At 45.1% G+C, this 22,525-nt stretch overlaps 1 protein-coding gene across 1 annotated transcript; it reads right to left on the reverse strand.

The window, feature by feature from the left end:
• Positions 1–9,308: 9,308 nt before the first annotated feature.
• On the reverse strand, positions 9,309–21,459 carry znf280d (zinc finger protein 280D). Its single transcript, XM_023814064.2, has 20 exons — positions 21,320–21,459; positions 20,383–20,602; positions 19,943–20,265; positions 19,687–19,786; positions 18,838–19,158; positions 18,658–18,747; positions 18,440–18,555; positions 18,031–18,257; positions 15,186–15,343; positions 14,917–15,017; positions 14,459–14,605; positions 13,654–13,788; positions 13,309–13,559; positions 13,074–13,214; positions 12,927–12,989; positions 12,469–12,587; positions 12,340–12,370; positions 11,509–11,554; positions 11,357–11,415; positions 9,309–11,260 (listed from the first exon to the last, which is right to left on the reverse strand). Exons 2-20 carry the CDS (start codon positions 20,540–20,542, stop codon positions 10,033–10,035), a joined length of 3,816 nt encoding a protein of 1,271 aa, XP_023669832.2. The 5' UTR covers positions 20,543–20,602; positions 21,320–21,459; the 3' UTR covers positions 9,309–10,032.
• Positions 21,460–22,525: the final 1,066 nt, after the last annotated feature.

The following is a 22,525-nucleotide window of genomic DNA, read 5'->3' on the forward strand; positions in this document are numbered from 1 at the left end:
GACCCTACTGTAGCCTCCTGCATTGAAGAGTAACTGGCTAAGTTATTATGGATAATTGTGTTTTTAAATATAACTTGGTAATGATTAACTGCTCAACACAGAGCTAAGTGATTTATGCCAGTTTAGAGCTGATGCCAGCATTCCTCTGCAGACCTAGTATCGCACAGCAGTAATAAGTCTTTTGTCACTTTTGCCCTTGGCAACCAACTTTCTGGAGTGCCATGTAGTCATGGATATTTTTGGAATGGTGGGAGAATGTGTTACCGCTGTTAATGAAACTTCATTACTGCTGAATGGAAGAGATTAAGGTCTAAAATTGCACAGCTGTTCCTGCTGTACAGGTCCATATGCAATGTGTTCCTGCTCCTTCTACAGCAAACTGTCTCCATACCGTACTGCAGGGTGATCGGGCCCGGCGTGCCGTCTGCAGCATACTGCGGGGTGATCGGGCCCGGCGTGCCCTCTGCACCGTGCTGCGGGGCGATCGGGCCCGGCGTGCCGTCTGCAGCATACTGCGGGGTGATCGGGCCCGGCGTGCCGTCTGCAGCATACTGCGGGGTGATCGGGCCCGGCGTGCCGTCTGCAGCATACTGCGGGGTGATCGGGCCCGGCGTGCCGTCTGCAGCATACTGCGGGGTGATCGGGCCCGGCATGCTGTAGTGCAGCATACTGCGGGGTGATCGGGCCCGGCATGCCCTCTGCGCCGTGCTGCGGGGTGATGGGCCCCAGTGTGACCTCTGCTATTAGTCATTTTAAAGGTGTAAATCAGTCACTGATTGAAATTTGTACAGGAGTGGAGTTTCCATGCCTGGTTTAAGATGTCCCTTAAAAATTGATTTAGGTGACAAATTAAGTGATTTTAAGTAAGGAAATACTTGAATCATTAGTTCATTGTACACTTAAAACTGGCAAGTTAGAGATTCCAAACTCAGGTTTAGGATAAAAACATTGTTGCTACACAGCTTATGTACTTGGTTTATTACTTTTCTCGTTTGTGTGGGAGTCTTTGGAACTGTAACACATTTTACTGTAATTTTAAAGATTAACTAATGTAAATATACAGCATAGTCCTGTATACCTACAGGAAAAAAGAACAACAGTGATATCACTGTGAATCTAATGTAAATCCACTGAAGATGTTTAATGACGTCTCCAGGGATGGAGACGTCATTAAATTATATTATTAGCTTCCTGTTTTCATAGTAAGTGGTCTGGAAATGAATTCAGTTGCTAAGAGTCTTCTGTAAGCAGCTGTAGATGGTGTTTCCAGTTATCAAGAAACTACAACACTAACCTTTTACTGAACTGAACCTATGGTTGACTTCACATAAACCATTTCATAATATCACTCATTTACTGTACCAGCATATATCAAAGTCACAAGTTCATGACAGCAAAACACTAGATACTACTGAAAATGTTTTCCCCCCCAAAATGATAGACTGGGAGAGAGAGAGGGAGAAAAAACATTTCTTCTGAAAGATGTATTGGGACACCTGGCCATTACACCTACAAGAACTTTTATGACACCCCATTCTACATCCATAGGCATCAATATGGAGCTGGTTCCCCCTTTGGAGCTATAACAGCTGCCACTCTTCTGGGGAGGCTTTCCACAAGATTTTAGAGTGTGTCTGTGGGAATTTTTGCCAATTCATCGCAAAGAGCATTTGTGAGGTCAGGCACAGATGTTGGGCATGAAGGCCTGGCTCACAATCTCCATTCTAGTTAATTTCAAAGGTGTTTGATGGGGTTGAGGTCAGGACTCTTTGCGGGCCAGTCAAGTTCTTCCACACCAAACTCACCCAGTTATGTCTTTATGGACCTTGTTTTGTACAGTGGAACAGAAAATGGCCTTCCCCAAACTTTTCCCACAGAGTTGGAAGCACAGAATTGTCCAAAATGTGTTGGCATGCTGAAGCATTAAGAGTTCCCTTTCCTGGAACTAAGGGGCCTAGCTCAACCCCTGAAAAACAACCCCTTACCATTATCCCGCCTCCACCAAACTTTACAGTTGACACAATGCAGTCAAAAAAGGTACAGTTCTCCTGGCATCCGCCAAACCCAGACTCGTCCATCAGACTGCCAGATAGAGAAGCGTGATTCATCACTCCACAGAACACATTTTCACTCCTCCAGATTCCAGTGGCGGCATGTTTTACACCAAACCCCAGTACCACACTTGAATTCACTGAGCTCTTCAAAATGACCCATTCTTTCACAAATGATTGTAAACCTGATGCATGGCTCGGTGATTGATTTTATACACCTATGGCAAAGGGTCTGAATGTAACACCTGAATGCAGTGAGTAAGAGGTGTGTCCCAATACTTTTGTCCATATAGTGTCTGTGGATTTATTCCAGATCTTTTCTTGTCCTGCTTTCCAGATGCAACCTCCAAACCTGCCCACATGGAGAAGTTTTTTTAAAAATAACATATGATCCAAATCACATAAGCTGTTTATATGGCACTCAAAATTAATATATAGTCCAGTCCAATATAGACATATGTCCTATACTGATGCAAAGTACATATGAAATTAATGTATCGTCTACATATGTCCTACATTCAAGTACAATCCGTATTAAATATATGTATCATTAGTCATGCATGTCCTTTATTCATGTAAAATACATATTAAATTAAGTTCTACATTAATGTGCAATGTATATTAAATGAATGTTTTATCAGTATTCGTTTTTATGCATAATTCTTTGAATCATAGACAGTGGTTCCACAGAACACTAGAATGAGTCATTTGATAAGGAAACATTTTTCAGTTGATGCATTCACTTTGTGTTCTGAGAACATAACATGCAATTTTCTCATGTATAATTTAACCAACTGAATGTTGAAGATAGATACATGTCTTTCCTTAGAATAATATAAAAGCAGTACACATTTTTATTCTGAAATAAGCAATAAATGTATTTCCTACCAAAGCAATATGTAAATCACATATGGTAAAATGCAAAGTTCATGGAAGTTTTATATATTTCCTATAGGTTTTCCCTTGAGTGTCTTCACATGTCAAGTGTGTTTTTTTGGTATGAATGTGGCCATAATCATACAAGAAAAAAAAAAACACTTAATTGTAGTGAACATATAAAAAAAATCATGCATTGTCATACATATAATTGAAATTAGGAAAATGCTTGATAGATGTACATTAACCATGTGGTTTGTTTTTCATATGAGACACAAAACAAACAAGTTATCAACAGTCTTCTAGTTTAATGGATGTTTGGTAGAAGCTCTTTGTGTTTTCACCTGCAAGCCACAGACTCATCATTGTTGTGTGATACAAAGTTCTTTGTGTATGTGAAGTGTGTGTTTGAGTGATGTTTGCAGGATATGTGCGTTTGGAGGGCGGGGGCTGTACATCATCACTGAGTGTAATTTTGATATCTGTGTGTATGTGTATTGTTTGTGTGTGGTGTATATAGTGTGTTTTCAATCGGTCTTAACGTGCTGTGCGTAATGTGAGGTGAGTGATGTGTGTGTGTGTGTGAGTGATGTCTGTGGCTTGTCTGAGCTGTAGTATACCAGGTGGGATGCTAAGTGAGGATTATTAAAGTATCAGAGGGAAAATGTGATAACTGCTAAAATATAATGTGGGAATTGAAAGAAATAAAGAAAATGACAGGCATAGATGCACAGGCAGACAGAACAACACAGAGAAAGACAGACCAACATAGAGATAGACTGACAGACCAACAGAGACAGACCAATACAAAGAAAGACAGACAGACAGACCAACTCAGAGACAGACAGGCAGATACACAGAGGCAGGCAGATAGACAGACCAACAGAGACAAACACAAAGATACAGATGGTTGTTTGTTTAAATGCTTTATAGAAAATACTTTATACTGAAAATACTTAAAACTTACAGAAATCACTCATAAAATTCTAATTGAATTAATCAAGTACATCATATTATGCAAATTGTTTGACACTGCAAAGTGCCTGTTCAGTATTTACTATTATTTAAACCTACCAATTACTCATTACAGTGGAGATTACACTATGCTTTGACTGACCTTTGAGGAATTCCAATGTGCATTCAACTCCCTCCAGAAAATCCAAGTTGAAGTTGCAATAGGTGGCAACCAAAGTTGCAACAAATGTTTGAGCAAGGCCCCAGGACCAGCTCACCCTCCATAGACAGCAGCCATTTCTGTGCTTTCATTGTTTTACCTGTAACAGATCTGAGGGAGAAAAAAATAAAACAATCAGGCCAGTGCAGAGTCTCCTGTTTACATGTAGCGAGACTGAAGACTTTCAAACTTGATGCTTCACAGTTGCACACATTACCAGGGCTACCAAACCTTTCCTCTGTGAAGTTAATCTGGGTATCTGCTTCATTTCCATAAGAGGTTAACTGTCAAAAAAAAATGACCTTTATTTGCTTTATCAAAATTTCAGTGGGTCAAAGGTTTACGCACAAACCACGGCAAATGTCTCTTTAGACAGTGTAAAAGATTCCAGAAGTTGAACAATGGGGTTACTGGCCTCCGATAGGCAAACTGAGTTAACAGAGTGCTCTTCTGGCTGTATTTAAGTTCCTACCTTTATGGTCAACGCCTTATTGCCCTTTGTGCCATGAGAAAATCCAGGCAACTCAGCCACGACCTCAGACAGTAAGCCATTTTCCCTGCTTATTTTTACCGTTTTGTTCACCGTGATCAGCAGTCCGCTGTTTTTGCCATGTCATGAATAGAAATGGGAAGTGAATTAATGCTGTATGTACAGTATGTTGACTGCATAGGGCTGGTGTTTTGTAGTGCTGTAGTTCTCGAGACTGGTCTTGGTCTCGAGACCGGTCTTGAGACCAATTTTTTGTGGTCTCGGTCTTGTCTTAGTCTCGGACATAGCGGTTTTGATGGGATGGGGAAAAAAAGAGAAAACAGCACATCCTCACAGAACAGTATCATTATTCATTACGCGCCTCAATTCAAATGCAACCAGTCAGATGCATCTACTTTAAAAACGTTACATTGTATACATTTTCTCAATGGACACAGTGCTTCACAGTCCACATACTTAATACACATTGCATGATAGCGAAGTCGGCAAAGAAATGTTCCAAAACGTCACCACGCGTCACCATGTCACATGGTACAAAATCCTCGCGACAGCAAGACGACTTGAGACAGACCGTGCAGCACAAACTGGAACCGCCTCCGTGACGACATAACTTTGCCCTTATTAGCTGAAGATTTTAGTCACACGCATGACGTTTGTATCCCAGGAAGTTCCAATGGGTTATCTGCTATTTCTCCCGAAAAACACATAAAGCAGTGAGAACTGGTTTCAGTTCATTTACTGGTAAAATAAAGTTTAAATAAATTACATAAATGCTCTAACAGTACACGTAAGTTAGTGGTTTATCTATTATTAGTTACTGTAATGTTGTGCTGCTTTATTTGTTTAATCGTCAGACATACCGATCAGACATACCGATCAGAAAGACATACCGATCAGAAAGACATACCAATCAGACATACCGATCAGAAAGACATACCGATCAGACATACCGATCAGAAAGACATACCAATGAGACATGCCGATCAGAAAGACATACCGATGTGACATGCCCATCAGAAAGACATACCTATCAGAAAGACATACCCATGAGACATACCAATCAGAAAGACATGTCTCATGGGTATGTCTTTCTGATAGGTATGTCTTTCTGATCGGCATGTCTCATTGGTATGCCTTTCTGATGGGTATGTCTGATGGATATGTCAGATCGATATGTCTTTCTGATCGGCATGTCTCATTGGTATGCCTTTCTGATGGGTATGTCTGATGGATATGTCAGATCGATATGTCTTTCTGATCGGCATGTCTCATTGGTATGCCTTTCTGATGGGTATGTCTGATGGATATGTCAGATCGATATGTCTTTCTGATGGGCATGTCTCATGGGTATGTCTTTCTGATCAGCATGTCTGATCGGTATGTCTTTCTGATAGGTATAACACTGAAGACACCAGAGAATAACACCAGAAAATAACACCACCAGGAAATAACACTGAAGAAAATAACACCAGAGAATAACACTGAAGAATAACACCAGAGAATAACACTGAATAACTGAATTTTCTGAATAACACTGAAGAATAACACTAGAGAATAACACCGAAGAGTAACTCTGGGGCAGTAACACTGGGGATGTAACACTGAGGGAGGAACACCAGAGAATAACACCAAAGAGTAAGGCCGTATTTCCAGGACAATAACATCAAGGAGTAACACTGGAGGTGTAACACTGAGGGAGGAGCACCAGAGAATAACACCCAAGAGTATGTCTGATGGATATGTCTTTCTGATGGGTCTGTCTGATGGGTATGTCTTTCTGATCGGCATGTCTGATCGGTATGTCTTTCTGATAGGTATAACACTGAAGACACCAGAGAATAACACCAGAAAATAACACCACCAGGAAATAACACTGAAGAAAATAACACCAGAGAATAACACTGAAGAATAACACCAGAGAATAACACTGAATAACTGAATTTTCTGAATAACACTGAAGAATAACACTAGAGAATAACACCGAAGAGTAACTCTGAGGCAGTAACACTGGGGATGTAACACTGAGGGAGGAACACCAGAGAATAACACCAAAGAGTAAGGCCGTATTTCCAGGACAATAACATCAAGGAGTAACACTGGAGGTGTAACACTGAGGGAGGATCACCAGAGAATAACACCCAAGAGTATGTCTGATGGATATGTCTTTCTGATGGGTCTGTCTGATGGGTATGTCTTTCTGATTGGTATGTCTGATTGGTATGTCTTTTGATTGGTATGTCTGATGGGTATGTCTTTCTGATGGGTATGTCTTTCTGATGGGTATGTCTTTCTGACACATATGTCTTTCTGATTGGTATATCAGAAAGACATACCCATGAGACATGCCCATCAGAAAGACATACCTATCAAACAGACATGCCCATCAGAAAGACATACCTATCAGAAAGACATAACAATCAGACATACCTATCAGAAAGACATACCTATCAGACATACCCATCAGAAAGACATACCAATGAGACATGCCGATCAGAAAGACATACCAATGAGACATGCCGATCAGAAAGACATACCAATGAGACATGCCGATCAGAAAGACATACCCATCAGACAGACCCATCAGAAAGACATACCCATCAGAAAGACATGCCCATCAGAGAGACATACCTATCAGAAAGACATACCCATCCGACATGCCCATCAGAGACATACTTATCAGAAAGACGTACCGATGAGACATGCCCATCAGAAAGACATACCGATCAGACATACCCATCAGAAAGACCTATCAGATAGACATACCTATGAGACAGATATACCTATCAGAAAGACATACCGATCATCCAATCTGTGAAGAAGGCATGCAGGTGATATTTGTATAGATTTGTCTACACCCTTCTGGCAGTGATGCCATTGCAGTCAGGTCTCACAGGCAACGAGGAGTAGAAGTTGTCTGACTTGGCTGCAGTCAGTTTATACTCCACCCCTGCAGCCGCCGACAGATTGCACTCCACGTTGCGTCAGCTGCAGTCGAACGCACCCATTGCTTCTTTAAGGGAGGATGGGCAAAATTACAACGTCGTCGGTGATTGGCTGTTGTGCTGGCGTTCAGTAAACCTCTGCTCGATAGGCCATCGAGTTGTCTGTCTCAGCGCATTCTCTAAAACGGAGCAAATTTGGTTGATCGAGTTTTATAGTCTGTGTGTATCATCGTGATCGTCCTTATTTTTTATCGATAAAAAAAATCGAGATCGTTTTATCTCCCAGCACTAATAGCATAGTTATAATTCAATTAAATTAGGTATTTCACATTCATTAGAAAGCACGGTCTTGGAGGTGCAAGTCAATCTGGAGGCTCATTCTCTTCAATTCAAAGCAGAGGATCATCACATAGCCGTATTCATAGCTTACCCGAGGCCTCTCTCCCTGGTACTTAATTTGAACATCTTTCTGGTACATCCCATCTCTTTCCCTTGACGAGGTCTGATAAAATGGTTATAGGAGAGGATTGCTGAGAATATTATTTTCCATCAGGCCTCGTAACTATGACAAATCTGGGAGATTTTAAATGAGAGACATATGGACATATGGACAATATAATTGACAAGATAACATGAATTTGATTTAACGAGTAATAACACTTTACAGCAATGCCTTTTTTCTCTACAGTTGATCTGAGTAATGTGATGTCGATTCTAGCCCTAGTCTGTTTTCGGTCTTGGTCTTGGTCTTGGACTTGGTACCTTCAAGTCTCGGCAGTGTCTTGGTCTTGATACCCTCCGGTCTCGGCAATGTCTTGGTCTCGGTTTAGGCGGTCTTGACTACAAATGTATCCCAGCCCTGGGCTCTCTGCTGTCCCTGTGACCACACAATTAACAAGGTCAAGCAACTTGTCTGCAGCATCTGAGTTCACGAACTGCTGTAGCTTTAACTTTTTCTCTCAGAATTCGAACAGGTCCATATCTTCATCTATGCAACGTCTGCAAAGGCTGAAGAAGATCAGTCAAATGCTTCTTGAGTTATAGCACGAAAAGGATCAAATATCTGAAACTACCTTTTTGGTATTACTATGCAGTGCTATTTTGCAATTTTGGGGTGATTAATCTCAAAATGTGATCCCTTTCAGTAGTTCATCCATATCATGTGTCTTCAAAGTTTGAATACTGACTGGGGAGAGGTACATTGCAAAATGACCTGGGGATGGGGACAGAATGCATTTTATGAATGTCACGGGGGAGACAGCATTTTAATGGATAATATACAGAACAAAAGTACAAAACCCTCCCCTCAAACTATTTTCACAAGCTTCCAATCAAAAAAGCAAAGTGTCCTTCTGAGTTTGAACCCAGCCAGTTTTGCACCTCAGTAATTCACATGGTTCCAAAATAAATCCTAATCGCTACAAAATTGATTTAATAAAAAAAATATCCATGTAGGCAGAAACTCCTTTCAGTATCAATCAATGCAATGACATTCACACCAGCCCCTTGCAGAGACCAATGCCAAAACTGTCCAGCAGACTAACTGGATTCTACTTACATACTCCAGCTCCACACAGTCCTACCATCATGGGCAACCTTCAGCGAAAAAGGTTTCATTTCAGCAAGGAAGTCAACTGAGGGTGACAAGATGGGCAGCAATTCTGCTATTTCCTGTAACAATAAAATGGTGCAAACCTAACAAAACTACACCACAGAAATTTGTTGTTTTACCCAAATTAAGCTCCAGCTAAACAAAAGTGATGAGATTAAAGAGGTGAATATTAATGATGGCTTTTATTTACAGTTTCCATAAAATCAGCCAACAATGTCTACTTCAGACACCTTCCACATCCTTCTCATTAGCATGTAGCTGGACACAAAGAATTTAGTAGCACTGGAGATACCATGTATACCATGGTACTGAAATGCAGAGTAGGTGATGCAATGTATGGATTTAAAAAAAAATCCTAAAATCTAACCGTAGAAGAGAGCAGTAAAAATACCAGGATCAACTTTTCGCAGTTTTGCAATATGGGTCTGTGTATGGAGCCCTTGGTTTGGACTAAGTACCCCCTGATACATGCCCATAAGCCACATTAATGCAACCTTTCACAAGGAGAAGAGTCCATACAGTTTAAACATGCCAGGCAAAGGAAGAACCATGTGAGTAACCATTTCTAAAAAGGCAGTGACTCAAAAATACAGCTCACTGTCTCAATTCAATTTATACTTTGAACTTAAAAAAAGCAGCAAATTCTCTACAAGACAACTCCAAACAAATTCACAACACAGATATTCACACATATTAGTGATATGACTTTCGTTGAAAGTTGACTCTTGAGTGGAGAAGCCTGGTAGGAAGACACACCCCCCCCTTAGAGGCAAGTAGGAAAAAAAAATTAAAATAAGTTCCTCTCCCATTTCTACTGCCCCTTGCCCAAAAACAAAAAACATGTTCTCAATTAACATAATGCTTTTTTTTTTTTTTTAAAAAGGGAGTCATTTTCCTCCAGCTTCTGTCGTTACGCCAAGGCCTGCTTCCGTCTCCGGAGTGACGCGTCCGCTGCCATCCGGACATTCAGCCGCAGCCTCTTGCGTCTTGGAGGGGGGGCCGTTTCCCTGCTGAAGGATCTCCGTGGCCTCGTGTTCCAGCACCTTGGAGGGTGTGAGAGGCTCCAGGGTAACTAAGCCGTGCTTTGAGCCGCTAGGGCTCGCTGTCTCCCTTTGGTCCTCTTTCCGCAGGAACTCCTCGAAGGGGACGCCGTCTCTGGCCTGCTTGCTCTCATCCCTGGCAGGAGAGCAGTCGCCGCGTTCGGCATCGGGAGGGGACGCGTCTTTCGGGTCGCTGCCCTGGTCTTGGGTCTCGGCCGGGCCGGGCTCTGTGGGAGCCCCCGGGGCCTTGGCCGGGCCGGGCTCTGTGGGAGCCCCCGGGGCCTTGGCCGGGCCGGGCTCTGTGGGAACCCCCTTGGTCTCAGCCGGGCCGGGCTCCGTGGGAGGCCCCGGGGCCTCGGCCGGGCCGGGCTCCGTGGGAACCCCCTTGGTCTCGGCCGGGCCGGGCTCCGCGAGAGCCCCCGGGGCCTCGGCCGGGCCGGGCTCCGTGAGAACCCCCTTGGTCTCAGCCGGGCCGGGCTCCGTGGGAACCCCCTTGGTCTCGGCCGGGCCGGGCTCCGTGGGAACCCCCTTGGTCTCGGCCGGGCCGGGCTCCGTGGGAACCCCCTTGGTCTCGGCCGGGCCGGGCTCCGCGGGAGCCCCCAGGGCCTCGGCCGGGTCGGGCTCCGCGGGAGCCCCCTGGGTCTCGGCCGGGCAGGGCTCCGCGGCAGCCCCCGGGGCCTCGGCCTGGTCGGGCTCTTCGGGAGCCCCCGGGGCCTTGGCCGGGCCGGGGTCTGCGGGAGCCCCCGGGGCCTCGGCCGGGCTGGGCTCTGCGGGAGCCCCCTGGGTCTCGGCCTGGTCGGGCTCTTCGGGAGCCCCCGGGGCCTCAGCCGGGCCTGGCTCTGCGGGAGCCCCCTGGGTCTCGGCCGGGCCGGGTTCTGCGGGAACCCCCGGGGCCTCGGCCGGGCCAGGCTCTGCGGGAGCCCCCTGGGTCTCGCTCTGCTTGCCGTCTTTGGGCTGTGGGGTTTCCCCGGTGTCGGGCTGTATCAGAATCCTCGGTGTATCAGAATCCCCGCTTCCAGAAGCATCCTTCGGGCTTGAGACAGGCACTGGGTCCTGGACCTCGTCTTTGGCGCTACTTCCAAATTGAAAACAGAAAGCAGAAACAAAAACTCAGGATACAAACGAAGTTAAGTGACACACACAGGTAGAGCCTTTTGGAAAGCATCCCTACCCATTAGTCTCGGTGGAGGACTGCTCACTCTGACAGCCATTACTAGCAACTTCATTATCCTACAGGCAAGAACAACAAGCCGCATTATTAGCATCGTTTACATTTTATGGACTTGGGTCTTTATGTTTTTCGTGAAGGTTCATCGGACAAACCTTGGAGTCACTGAGGTCCAGACAGGACTTAACATCAAGCTCAGATCTGTGGAGTGAATAGTGATTAATTGTCATTGGTGACACACCACAGCAAACCTCACGCAACAACAAAATGTGTTTAACCAATATAAGACACTGTGACATAGCAGGGGGCAGCTAATTTAGCACCTAGGGAGCAGTGCTTGGGGGCGGTACCTCACTCAAGGTACCTCAGTGGTACTTTGCTGGTTGGGGATTCGAACCAGCAGTCTTTCGATTATAAGTGCAGTTCCCTAACCTTCCCAAGGTCACCCACAAACTCACACCCATACTGCTACAGTCTTGGTGCTTGGTAATGAAATAAGGAACCATTTTCAAACAAAAAATGGCATGGGACGGTGTGTAACTCAGTGGATTAGGGCTTTGTACCCGTGCCCAGAAGGTTGTGGGTTCATGCCTCCCTCAACTTGCTCTTTGTAGAGCTAGCTGTCCGCAAAGGGTTGCCACCCGTAGCGGCGCCCAGGGAGCTGGGGGTTAAGGGCCTTGCTCAAGGACCCACAGACGTGCTGAGGCTGGGTTTGAACCGGCGACCTTGTGATTACAGGCACACAGGCTTAGCCCACTGAGCCACACGCTGCCCCTCTTCCAGTGAAGACATCAAGTGCACCAGCGGTACTGGCTGACCCTGCTGGCCAACCACAAGCTTTCACTTGTGTTAAACACAAATAGTTGTGTTAAATCAGTGTAATGGCAAAATAACCACACATTAAAAATTATTCTCACGCAATGTTGGGGGTGATTTACCACAATGGCAGATTACAAATCCCATGATACGAAGCTGGAAATACTCACTGTGTTTTTTTGGGTTCAGCAGTAGAAGTTCCTGTCAAAACAAATAGGGGACATTTAGAAATTACTGGTTGCTGACAAAAGCCACACAGGAGCATAAGAGACTCGGGTCAGGGTGCGGCCAGAGCTGACCTTTCTCAATGATGACCTGGCATGTGTGGTGCGGCCTGTCGATCAGGTGTTTGGTCATGAGGTCGCTGCCAGAGGCGTCCTCCAGGAAATCGCAGTTAAGACACACCAGCGTTAAGCTCCTGCAATGTGCAGCAGCTCGAAATCTGAGCTTTTCAGAATAAAACTGCTTAAAACAATGGCAGGGTCTGAATTTTCAGCAGAGCAACCACCCAAAACAACAATTACAACAACACTGGTATAAAGAGACATTTTCACAAATATCCCATTTATATTTTGTGTTTAGCTGGTTTATTTTAGCCAAAATAGGCAAGGGAGTGATTACACCATTAATGCTGTAATTACACCAATCACAGCATTAATGGTGAAAAGCATCAGCCATCTCTGATTTGTCCGCCACTTCTTGCTTCGCTACATTCCGAAAGGTCATGTCAGTGACAAATGCAGCCAGTTTCCCATACCGCAGCTTTCCCGTCGGCTTCCGCATCTTCCGAAACCTGTCCCTGGAGATGGCGCTGTGAAACCTAGAGAGAGACAAAAGCCTCGGTCACGCAGCCCTCACAGGAAACTCAAAGTGAGGCGCAAACTCGGCGCGTTTCAGGAGCTACCTGATCATGTGGTTCTCAAACGACTTCTTGCAGCTGGTTTGATACTTGCACGCGCTGCATTTCATGACCAGGGGATAGTGTCCGTAGAAGTCCTTGACTTCCGTATAACATTCAACGCACAACTGTGTCCCAAATTCATTTCTGACAAGAGAAAGGGCAAAAAAAAAATTCAGCAAATAAATATTCACCACTTTTTTCTACACATTTTTGCATGAAGACAAGATGGTGGCCTCACTGGAGGCTCTTCAGGGCCTGGTTGCTGCGCTCCAGCTGTCTGGAACTGGACAGACGCTCCTGCCGTCGGTTCTGGAAGGTTCGGGACTTGGCCGCACTGGCCGCCTGCAGGGACTTGGATTTCACCGTGCTGACTGGAGACTTCCCCAGCCGTCGGGGGGTTGGACTGCTGGGGTCCAGGCTGACGACAGACTTTTCGGGAGTTTTGGGGCAAGTGGACGAGCCGCCGGACAGAGACGCTCGGATCGTCACCTTGAAGGGCGAGGAGAACAAATCCAAACTAATAAATACTGCAATTTTCATGACAGGAGCCTGGAAACGCATGTGTGTTCGTAAGAGGATAAACCTTGGTCCCAGGAGGAAGACCTTCCAGGGTCCTTGGCTTCTTGAAGGTCCGGTGTAGATGTGCCCTGTGGTCCGATCTCTCCTTGTACGTGAGGAAATTTAACCGGCATTTACCACATCGATGAATTCCCTTTTTCTGGGGGGGGAAAAAGCAAGCATGTCTGAATAACAAATAACAGTTCAAGCACATCACAGACAGAAAATATACAGCACTGTGCAAAAGTCTTAGACAAAGAAAATAAATTAATTAATTAAATTTCACCTCTAGCCCAATTAACTAATATGTGGATTGGCTGTGGGTCCCGGAGAGGCTGGGGAGGTGATGCAGTATTCATCTACCTATCTAACAAGATATCAGTAACTTTTTGAAGAATGGAAGAAATTCTTGTTGGTTTTTATTGTTACTGTTAATTTGTTCTAATGTTAAACTGTATTTTTTCTGAGCAAATCTACATTTACTACTCAGATACACAATTCTAAACACTTTGACTGCCTAAGACTTCTGCACAGTACTGTATGTGAAAAGTTGCAATGACAAGCTCGTGCGTCATGTGGTCGTGTGCTGATCTATGAGATTAATTTCCGCAGATTACCAGCCCTCTGCTGACTTTCAGATGCAGCACAGCGGTCCTCAAATCCCCAAGGATCAAAACTGCATTGTGCAGATTTCTCTCCGTCAGATCAGAAAGCAGCGCTAAGCTAACAGCACTGTGCAGGGCCTCCATTCAGAGGCACAGACATGAGTCAACGACATGAGTCAGGACCCAACCGTCAGAATCCGGGGCCAGAGGGCCACGTCCTCGCACCTGATGTCGCATGTAATGCTGCATGTAAGTATGGCCGCTCCGCAGGACTTTGAGGCAGAAGGGACAGAGGAGGTCCTTGGTGTTCTCATGTACACTTCGGAAGTGGCTCTCCACTTCAGAGAAGAACGATGACCTGTAGTTGCAGACCTGGTGGAGAATGTGTATGGCTCAGTTTTGGCATTTATTTGTATGTTTTCAAAAGAGAGGATCAAAAACAAACAGATCATTCAAACCGAGTCCCCTGGTTTCATGAAGCAGGATTTCTTGTTTAGCCAGATAACTTGTTGGATTTATGGTGGTCTGGGTTAAATGTGAGTAGATGAAGATAAAGTCCATTTAAAATGAAGCACCTTAAATCCAACAAGTTATCCAGCTAAGCAAGAAATCCTGCTTTATGAAACGGGCCCCAGGGTGGTCGATTTGAATAATCTTGCCTCGTCAAACCGCTGCCCGCCTACCTGGCAAACATAGGGCATTTCCCCTGGCTTGTGGTTGAACTTCATGTGCTCCAGGAGTGCCTGTTCGCTTTCAAAAGCCAGCTCACAAATCTTACAATTAGCTGCAGAAGACAGGAAAATGGTATTAAATTAACTCTGAAAACACCCCCTGACACAGACGTACGACAACCCTGTGCAAGGTGCCAACATCACAATGCTAAGTTAACGGTAGCGAAGATGCTAGCATCAGGGAAAGGCTTAGCGGAAGAGCGAGCGTGGGCCTGGCGTACTGGTGGACTCGTAGGGGCTGTGGGCGCTCTCGATGTGGCACTGCAGCTGGAAGGGCGTGGCGTACTGCCGGTAACAGTGCTGACAGGTGGTGTGGCTCTCCCAGCTCTCGTTGCTCTGCTTCTCCAGCTCCAAGTGGTGCTTCATGTGGTTCATGAACCTGCGGAAAACCGCAGGCATCAGGACGCGCCCTCGACAGCCCTGGGTCCGCCTGGCCGGGTGAGTAAACACAGAAGCGGATACGCGTGCGCGAGTCCCGTCACCCGCGCGCCTGCTGGCTTCCTGACGCTGCTTTCATGTGGCTTTTTGAAAATCCCAGAATGAGTCACAAAAAAAAAAAAAAAAGCTAAGACCACAAACACTTTCAGAGACTATTTTTATTTATACTGGCGTCTTTTCTCAGACAAATCTCCATCCCGCGTGCACAACACTTTCCTGGACGCCTCCAGCATCCATCTAATTTTCTTTAATGCAATGGCACTCCTTCGCTACCAGGGATCTCCCAGTACATCTGCCATTTTCCCAAATATGTGTTTTCCACTCTGAATATGCCAGAAGCATATGGAGTTAACGTGGGGATATTATCCAAAAATGCATCTAGTCAGCAACATCCAGTGTCTGAAAAAGATAAACTAGGTTCTGTCAGCTCTGTGCTGTCCACACACACATCTGCCATTATAAACGCAGACAGCTACCAAAATCCTGCTTTCATTTAACGGTGGGTTTCCTCCACTGCCACCACAAATCTCCGGGAGCTTCCCAGAGGCCGTGGCTTGTCAAGGAAAATTCCATTTCTCAGTCTGCACTTTGCCATCTCTTAACAGAGCTTACAGAGGCGATGGCTGCACAGCTGCCAGATGTGCAACACAATACAAGAAGTCCCCTCTTAAAAGAGCTTACGGAAGACTTTTTTTTTGCTGTACCCAGAGCAAAGCTGTTTAGCTCATGCAGGTCCTATGCAGCCTTCACCGCCAGCTCCAAATTGGATTTTCAGCTCTTAACTGCCTGCGTCCAACGTGGCCAACAGACAAGAATTCCTGCTGTTGTCTCATTTGACCCCAATCAGTCTGTATGAACAAAAGTCGTCAATTATTTACTTGTCAGTTTTTACCCCGGTCTTTTGTCATTTCTTGTCCACTGGTGCCTTTGTTCCCAACGGATGTTTTTGTTTTGTTTCTGAACATGTATTAGAAGACAATGATACACCTGACATACACGAAGCCCAAAGAGGAAAAATGAGATTCAGGAGTGGATGTATTTAATGACATCATCAAAAAGAGGGACCACCGTGAAACAGTTCTAGAAACATGGAAGCTGGCGTTCACGTTGACCGCTTCGATAATTTATGTCGCAGTCAAACTGAAAAGAACAGCTACTCTGTCAAGATAATGTGCCAGTCTCCTTTAAAGGGGCAGCTCACCCCAAAATTGAAAAAGCTATTTTAGAGGGTCTTTACTGCATTTTATCCATCAAGGTTGTTCTGCTGGGAGATGCCAAGTTTTGGAGATATTGGCCAAAGAAATGTCAGTCTTCTCTCAAATATAATGGGAGCGAAAGGCATTTTCACTGGTGATTAAAGCGGCAGAAACATACATTTCAAAAAGTCAACAGCAACATCTCTTACAAGAAATAAAGACCCAGTTAGTGAAGATAATTCATGGACTTTGTAGTGAGCAGTTTAATGTAGGAACCATTTTCTTCTACTGAACCCCCACATCAATTGCATCACTGCCCAGAAGATATTGCCGGGGTATTTGTGCTCCTATCTTCTGCACAGCACTAAAGGCCCTCTAAAACGTATCTTTTTCAGTTTAGATGTGAACTGCCACTTTAAGCAATGCCTGGGGTTGACAGTACTCTGTGACCCTTTATACGCAACTGGTTGGTTGAAACAAAATCTTGGTCTGCATTTTTACCTTCTGGACCTGAACTAGGCACCTCTGCTGATGCACTAAAGCAGTGGATCTCAGTCTTTTTTGCACCACTACCCAATTTCTACCATGCGAGCTTAGTCGCAACCCTATCCAACAAGTTATCCGGCTAAGCAAGAAATCTGGCTTCATGGCACCAGGACACTTGATTTGAATAATCGTATTGTTTTTTTGAAAACATACAAATAAATGCCAAATCTGACATGTATGCATTCTCCACAAGGTCACGAGTTCTGATCAAATTTTCCACTTAAGAAATAATGCAAGACCAATTAATTGGTTCCCGGCCCCAAAAAATTATACCTAAATGTGTCTTTTTTTAGCATTTAAACACAAAAGGTAGTGTAAACATGCACGATGCTATCACAGTGAATGCGAGGCTGAAGCGTTACCCTTTGTTTCCGCCGAGAGACGTGCCGCGTGACTCATTTCCCTGCGCGTACAAGTTATCTTAGGTCGGCGTTCACGATTTGACTTCTGAGATTCAGATCGAGTCTTAGGTAATTTTTTTTCCGAACTGGATGGTTCAACTTTTAAGAAATTCAAGTTCTAATGAGTTTGAGAACTGAGGTACCACTGTATCAAGTATATGTTTAAATTAACGCTATGATCCAGCACGCAGTGCACTCTGCAGTTTATGCCAATCAATGCTAACTGCACAAATCTGATTGGATGTCCCAGTGAATTTTAAATTAAGCATCTGTGGTTTGACTTCTTGGATTGGTTGGGTAGTCACTAGTTTTTGCAGACCCAAGACTGCTTTGTATAGGTTAATTCTAGCACTGTGGCTGGGAAATCTGATCGTGGATCAGCATAGGAGCAATTCTGCCTCGTGACTCTTTCAGAACTTGCTGGGTCGTGACCCACGGGCTGAGAATCGATACAACAAAGCACGCAGACAGCTGTGAAGGCCCACCTGATGTTGCTCTTCAGGACCTTCAGACAGCTGTTACACTTGAATGTGGTGAGTGCCTTCTCCTCCTTGACCTGCACCGTGTCTCCCTCATGTCTCCCATAGTAGAAGTCGGATACCAGCATGATGATTTTACCCTTCCCAGTGGTCTTCACGTGCAGAGGCGAGGATGGCTGGTCCGGCGTGGATGTCGTAGGGAACACGCTGTTTATCAAATCATAGCAGCAGTACTGAGGGAAGACAGAGAAGCCAGTAAGTCCTTCTGGAAGCAGTGCCCTCCCTGCAGATCTGTTTACTGACCGTATAACCAAAAATAAGCAGAAAATGCTAATTCTACTATCAGAACATGCCCAGAGATGCCTGGACCTTTAGCCAGTGTTGGTGAAGGGGGGGGGGGGGGATTCAGGCCCACCTTCATGTGGCGTTTCATAGGATCCGGAAGGATGAATTGAATGTTACATTTTGGACATTTTTTCTTGAAAGGTGTTCCATTCTGCGTGGAAGCCGTGGCATTGGGGGTCCCTACAACTGAGGAGAGAGAGATGAGTGATATTTCCACACGCTGCTCTCTGTTCCATCACCTGGCCTCTGAGGTGTGGGGGGGGGGGGGTGAGAGCAGGAGAAACACACCAGTTTCCAGCTTCATCTTCTTCACTGGGTTCATCGAGTTCGGCTGAAAAGTTCGCTTCACTGTGCTGCTGCCGTTGCCTGCAGAGGGCGCTGTCAAGGGGTAACAATGAATGAAAAATAGCGGTTAATAGTGTAGGCCTACACCTGAGGATTGCTTGGATAGAGGCTGTGCCGTCATACCTGAGTGACTGCCGGCATGCGGAGCCGGCAGAGGCGAGCTCTTCTGATTGGCCGAGGTGCCTGGTTTGGCCTGTGACGCCGAGCAGCCCAGTTGAATTGGCTGAAGCGTGGCTGAGTTTGTGTGTATGGCCTGCAGGGTACTGGTGGTGAACTGCGTGGATGGCTGCGCAGGTGGCTGCGCAGGTGGCTGCTTGGCCTGAGGAGGACTCTGCATGCTGGTCAGGGTGACAACGTTGTTCTGTATGAGCTGGACCTGAGGCCTGTGGATGACTCCCGGCACCGGGCCAGCAGGGGCCACCGGCTGCAACAGCTGCTGTCCAGCTGCATGGACAAAAAAATTATAATGTCACAGTGGACAAGCAGGTGCTGAACCCCCCCCTAAATACTTCAAATGCCCTAAGTCAGGTCATGCTTGTTACGTATTTACAATAATTTTCACAATATACATTTATAAGAATTTATCAGTAGGTGTTAGACGCCAAATCAGACATGAATGAAGTAAAAAGCAGGCACAGTAATCAGAGAGAAAAGAGAGAGTGAAGTGGTTATATAGAGTTAAATTCTTAGTCATTTAAGCAGCTCTCATCCAAGTTAACTAATAATGCCCATCTAAGGAGACGTCTTCATGACAAATGTTATAGGAAAGGCATCGGTGACCCAAGGTTAAAAAAACCCCACAAAACTCATGCAGTCAAAAAAAAGTTTAAACATGCAGACAAGATTGATTTAAGAGATTGGAGGCTCAGTGGGCAACACTGTTGGGGTTCAGATCCCACCTGGGGCCTGTCTGGGGACTGGCCTGCAAAGACACGGCGTTAGGTTTAACAGACAAAAAAGCTAATGTGGTACCTGGAAGTACTGCAAAGGATGTGCCACTGGGATACTGAGTCCCAAATGGTGTGATGAAGGTGGAGTTGTTTGGTATCTGGGGAGAAGTCAATATATATCCCTGATAGATCAGAAACACAAAAACGTTTTGATACGACATACCACGTCAGTGGCAAATCCTCAACTAGCATATCATCGAAAATAACTCATTAGTTGCTTAATATTTTCAAGCAGGTTAAAAAAAAAAAAGCAGAAGCATAAGGGGAGCCATGGTTACCTGGTTGTTGGTAATGATGATGGGCTGCGGGGACACTGTCGTCAGGGTGCGGGACACGTTCTGTGCGGCAGCAGGACTGGACCCAGGCTGGGACGTCACTGGGATGAGCAGGGACTTGGCCACTGGCTGGGGTGCCGCTCTGACTGTGAGCTGAGCAGGACCCGAGGACACAGGCTGTGTGCTGGCAGGAGGCTGCGAATGCCTCTGAACGGGGGCCACCGTGCCACTTCCACCTCTCTGCACTGGAGAAACAGGCAAGGTGTTCTGGACGGGTGCAGGCGGCTTACGCCACTGAGTGGGGGCTTTGGCGACAGGAGCAGGACCTGAGGACAAAACACGAGAGCTGAAACCGACTCAGGATCATTTTTTGTCGGATTTTCCGGTCATTCCAGGTGAAGACCAGGTCAGCAGAGGCAAGTATAGAATACAATCATTCATACTTGGCCTGGTGTTCGGAGTAACTTTGGAGGCACGGATCTCTCCAACAAAGATGGGCTCATCATCATCGTCGTCATCATCATCAACTAGATTTATCTCTGGTATTCTCCTTTGCCATGGCTCCAACTCCTCTTCCTCACATTCCATGAAAAGCTCCGACATCTTGATGCTGCTATTAGGAAATTGTCTTGACGTGAACAAATTTCATCAAGTGTCAGGAACCTGTGATAATAAGATAAAATAACAGACCTAAAAATGCTGCTGCATCAGATCATGGGACAGTCCCTTTCAGAACGTGATGTTCGTGCACTGAATAACTATCAATATATATATATAGACTGCATTACAGAATTCTTTACTCCGTCAATTATATAACGCTTGGTTAATGCAAAATGTTCATCAATATTCTGAAATGGATAATCAGATCTTTGAAAAACCCAGGCCGGGGGTGATTAAAGGCTGCACCGAAGATTCAAAGAGAGTGACAAGTAAAGCAGGTAATTTTCAGGGTTCGTGCAGTCGATTATGAAAAGTAGACAGTGGAGATAAGAATTAGAATGCATCCCGAACCGGCCCTCGTCCTTCCATGTACGTATTGTAAACAATAGCGGCGAATGGTTGTATATAATCCCAAGGGAAATAACTCAACTTTTCATTATCTTCTTAAAGACGGCACCGGGCGTATCTTTTATTCTCGGCTATGATCGAACACGCACGTATTGCAAATGCATTTGTCCGTAAAACCGCAAGCATTGATCAGCTGGCGCGCATTACAGTAACAACCAGCCGAACATGGCGTCCGGCGCAACAACTGCGGCTGCAACACACCGTTCCGACTCTTAATTTTCTTCATCACTGCGCCGAAAACGCAGAAGAAAATGTTTCTCCCTCGCGGATAACGTGATTACATAACGTTATGCAAATTAAAGACGAGCTTACCGTTCGTATGCTATAACTATTTAGCATTATACACAATTTAAGCCTGGCCGGGACCGTTCCATGGGAGTTTGCAGAATGCCGCGGTGCATGACGGGTACGGCCAGCTCCGCGATGGATTCCTCACATGCCGCCCGCTATTTCCTTCCGTCTTAGGTTCACAACTCATTCATGCCCGTGTGGGACAGAATGGCTCATATAAGAATGGGAGACCTTCTCATCATAGCCGTTACGGGCAGTGTACATTTTTCATATTAAATTCACCGCATTATTTTCTGTTTTCTAGCCCATGAGTAACACTAGAGGATGCCCCCTCCTTTTAAGTCACCCAGTTCCAGAAACGTAGGCCTTGGTGTGATGGGTACAAATCGAAATATGTTTAATTGATTGCAATTACAAGTTTTAAAAAACATTACATAGCAGTATGACTTTTTATGTATATCGATATTTTTATGGTGTGATATATCTTTAAATAGATCACTATTACAGTCAACTCCAGAATTATTTACATCCTTCATGAAAATGAGCTGAAAATAATACAGTGGTACCTCAGTTCTCGAACTCATTAGAACGCGAATTTCTTAAAAGTCGAACTAACCAGTTCGAAAAAAAAATTACCTAGAGCTCGATCTGAATCTCAGAAGTCAAACCGTGAACGCCGACCTAAGATACCTTGTAAGCTCGGAGAAATGAGTCACGCAGCACGTCTCTCAGCGGAAACAAAGGGTAAAGCTTCAGTCTCAGCCTAGCATTAGCCGTGATAGCACCGTGCATGTTTACACTAGGCTAAATGAATACATATATTTAGACCAGGGGTCTCCAACCAATGGAGGGCTACCATCCAGTAGGTTTTCTGTCATATCCGGCTTCTGATGAGCCACACCTGTTCTCATGTAAATACCAGGAACAGGTATGGCCATGCCTGTCAAGTTTTGGATTTGAAAATAAGGGAAATTTTCCAGCACCCACCGCGAGCCATCCCACCACCCCAACCAAGCTCCAGTATCCCTTACATTTTAAGACAGGTGTACAAGAAATCTAAATAACCACTTGTCATTTACATTTTATTTTCATTACACATTTTCTTTTAATTTCTCATGTTCACTCATGTGGCTCTCTGGCATTCACTAATGACTTATTATCAGTGTTGGGGGTAACGCGTTACAAGTAACGTGCGTTACGTAATAATATTACTTTTCTTAAGTAACG

This window comes from Paramormyrops kingsleyae, chromosome 11 (genome assembly GCF_048594095.1).
Source record: "Paramormyrops kingsleyae isolate MSU_618 chromosome 11, PKINGS_0.4, whole genome shotgun sequence".
NCBI lineage: Eukaryota > Metazoa > Chordata > Actinopteri > Osteoglossiformes > Mormyridae > Paramormyrops > Paramormyrops kingsleyae.

Excerpts from the sequence above, each read along its gene's own strand:
- znf280d (XM_023814064.2), bottom strand. The coding sequence starts at position 20,542 with ATGTCGGAGCTTTTCATGGAATGTGAGGAAGAGGAGTTGGAGCCATGG. Across the intron at positions 18,748-18,837 it reads GCATGCCGGCAGTCACTCAG|CGCCCTCTGCAGGCAACGGC; the intron begins GTATGACGGCAC and ends ACCCCTTGACAG. Across the intron at positions 13,215-13,308 it reads CAGGCCCTGAAGAGCCTCCA|AAATGAATTTGGGACACAGT; the intron begins GTGAGGCCACCA and ends TTCTCTTGTCAG.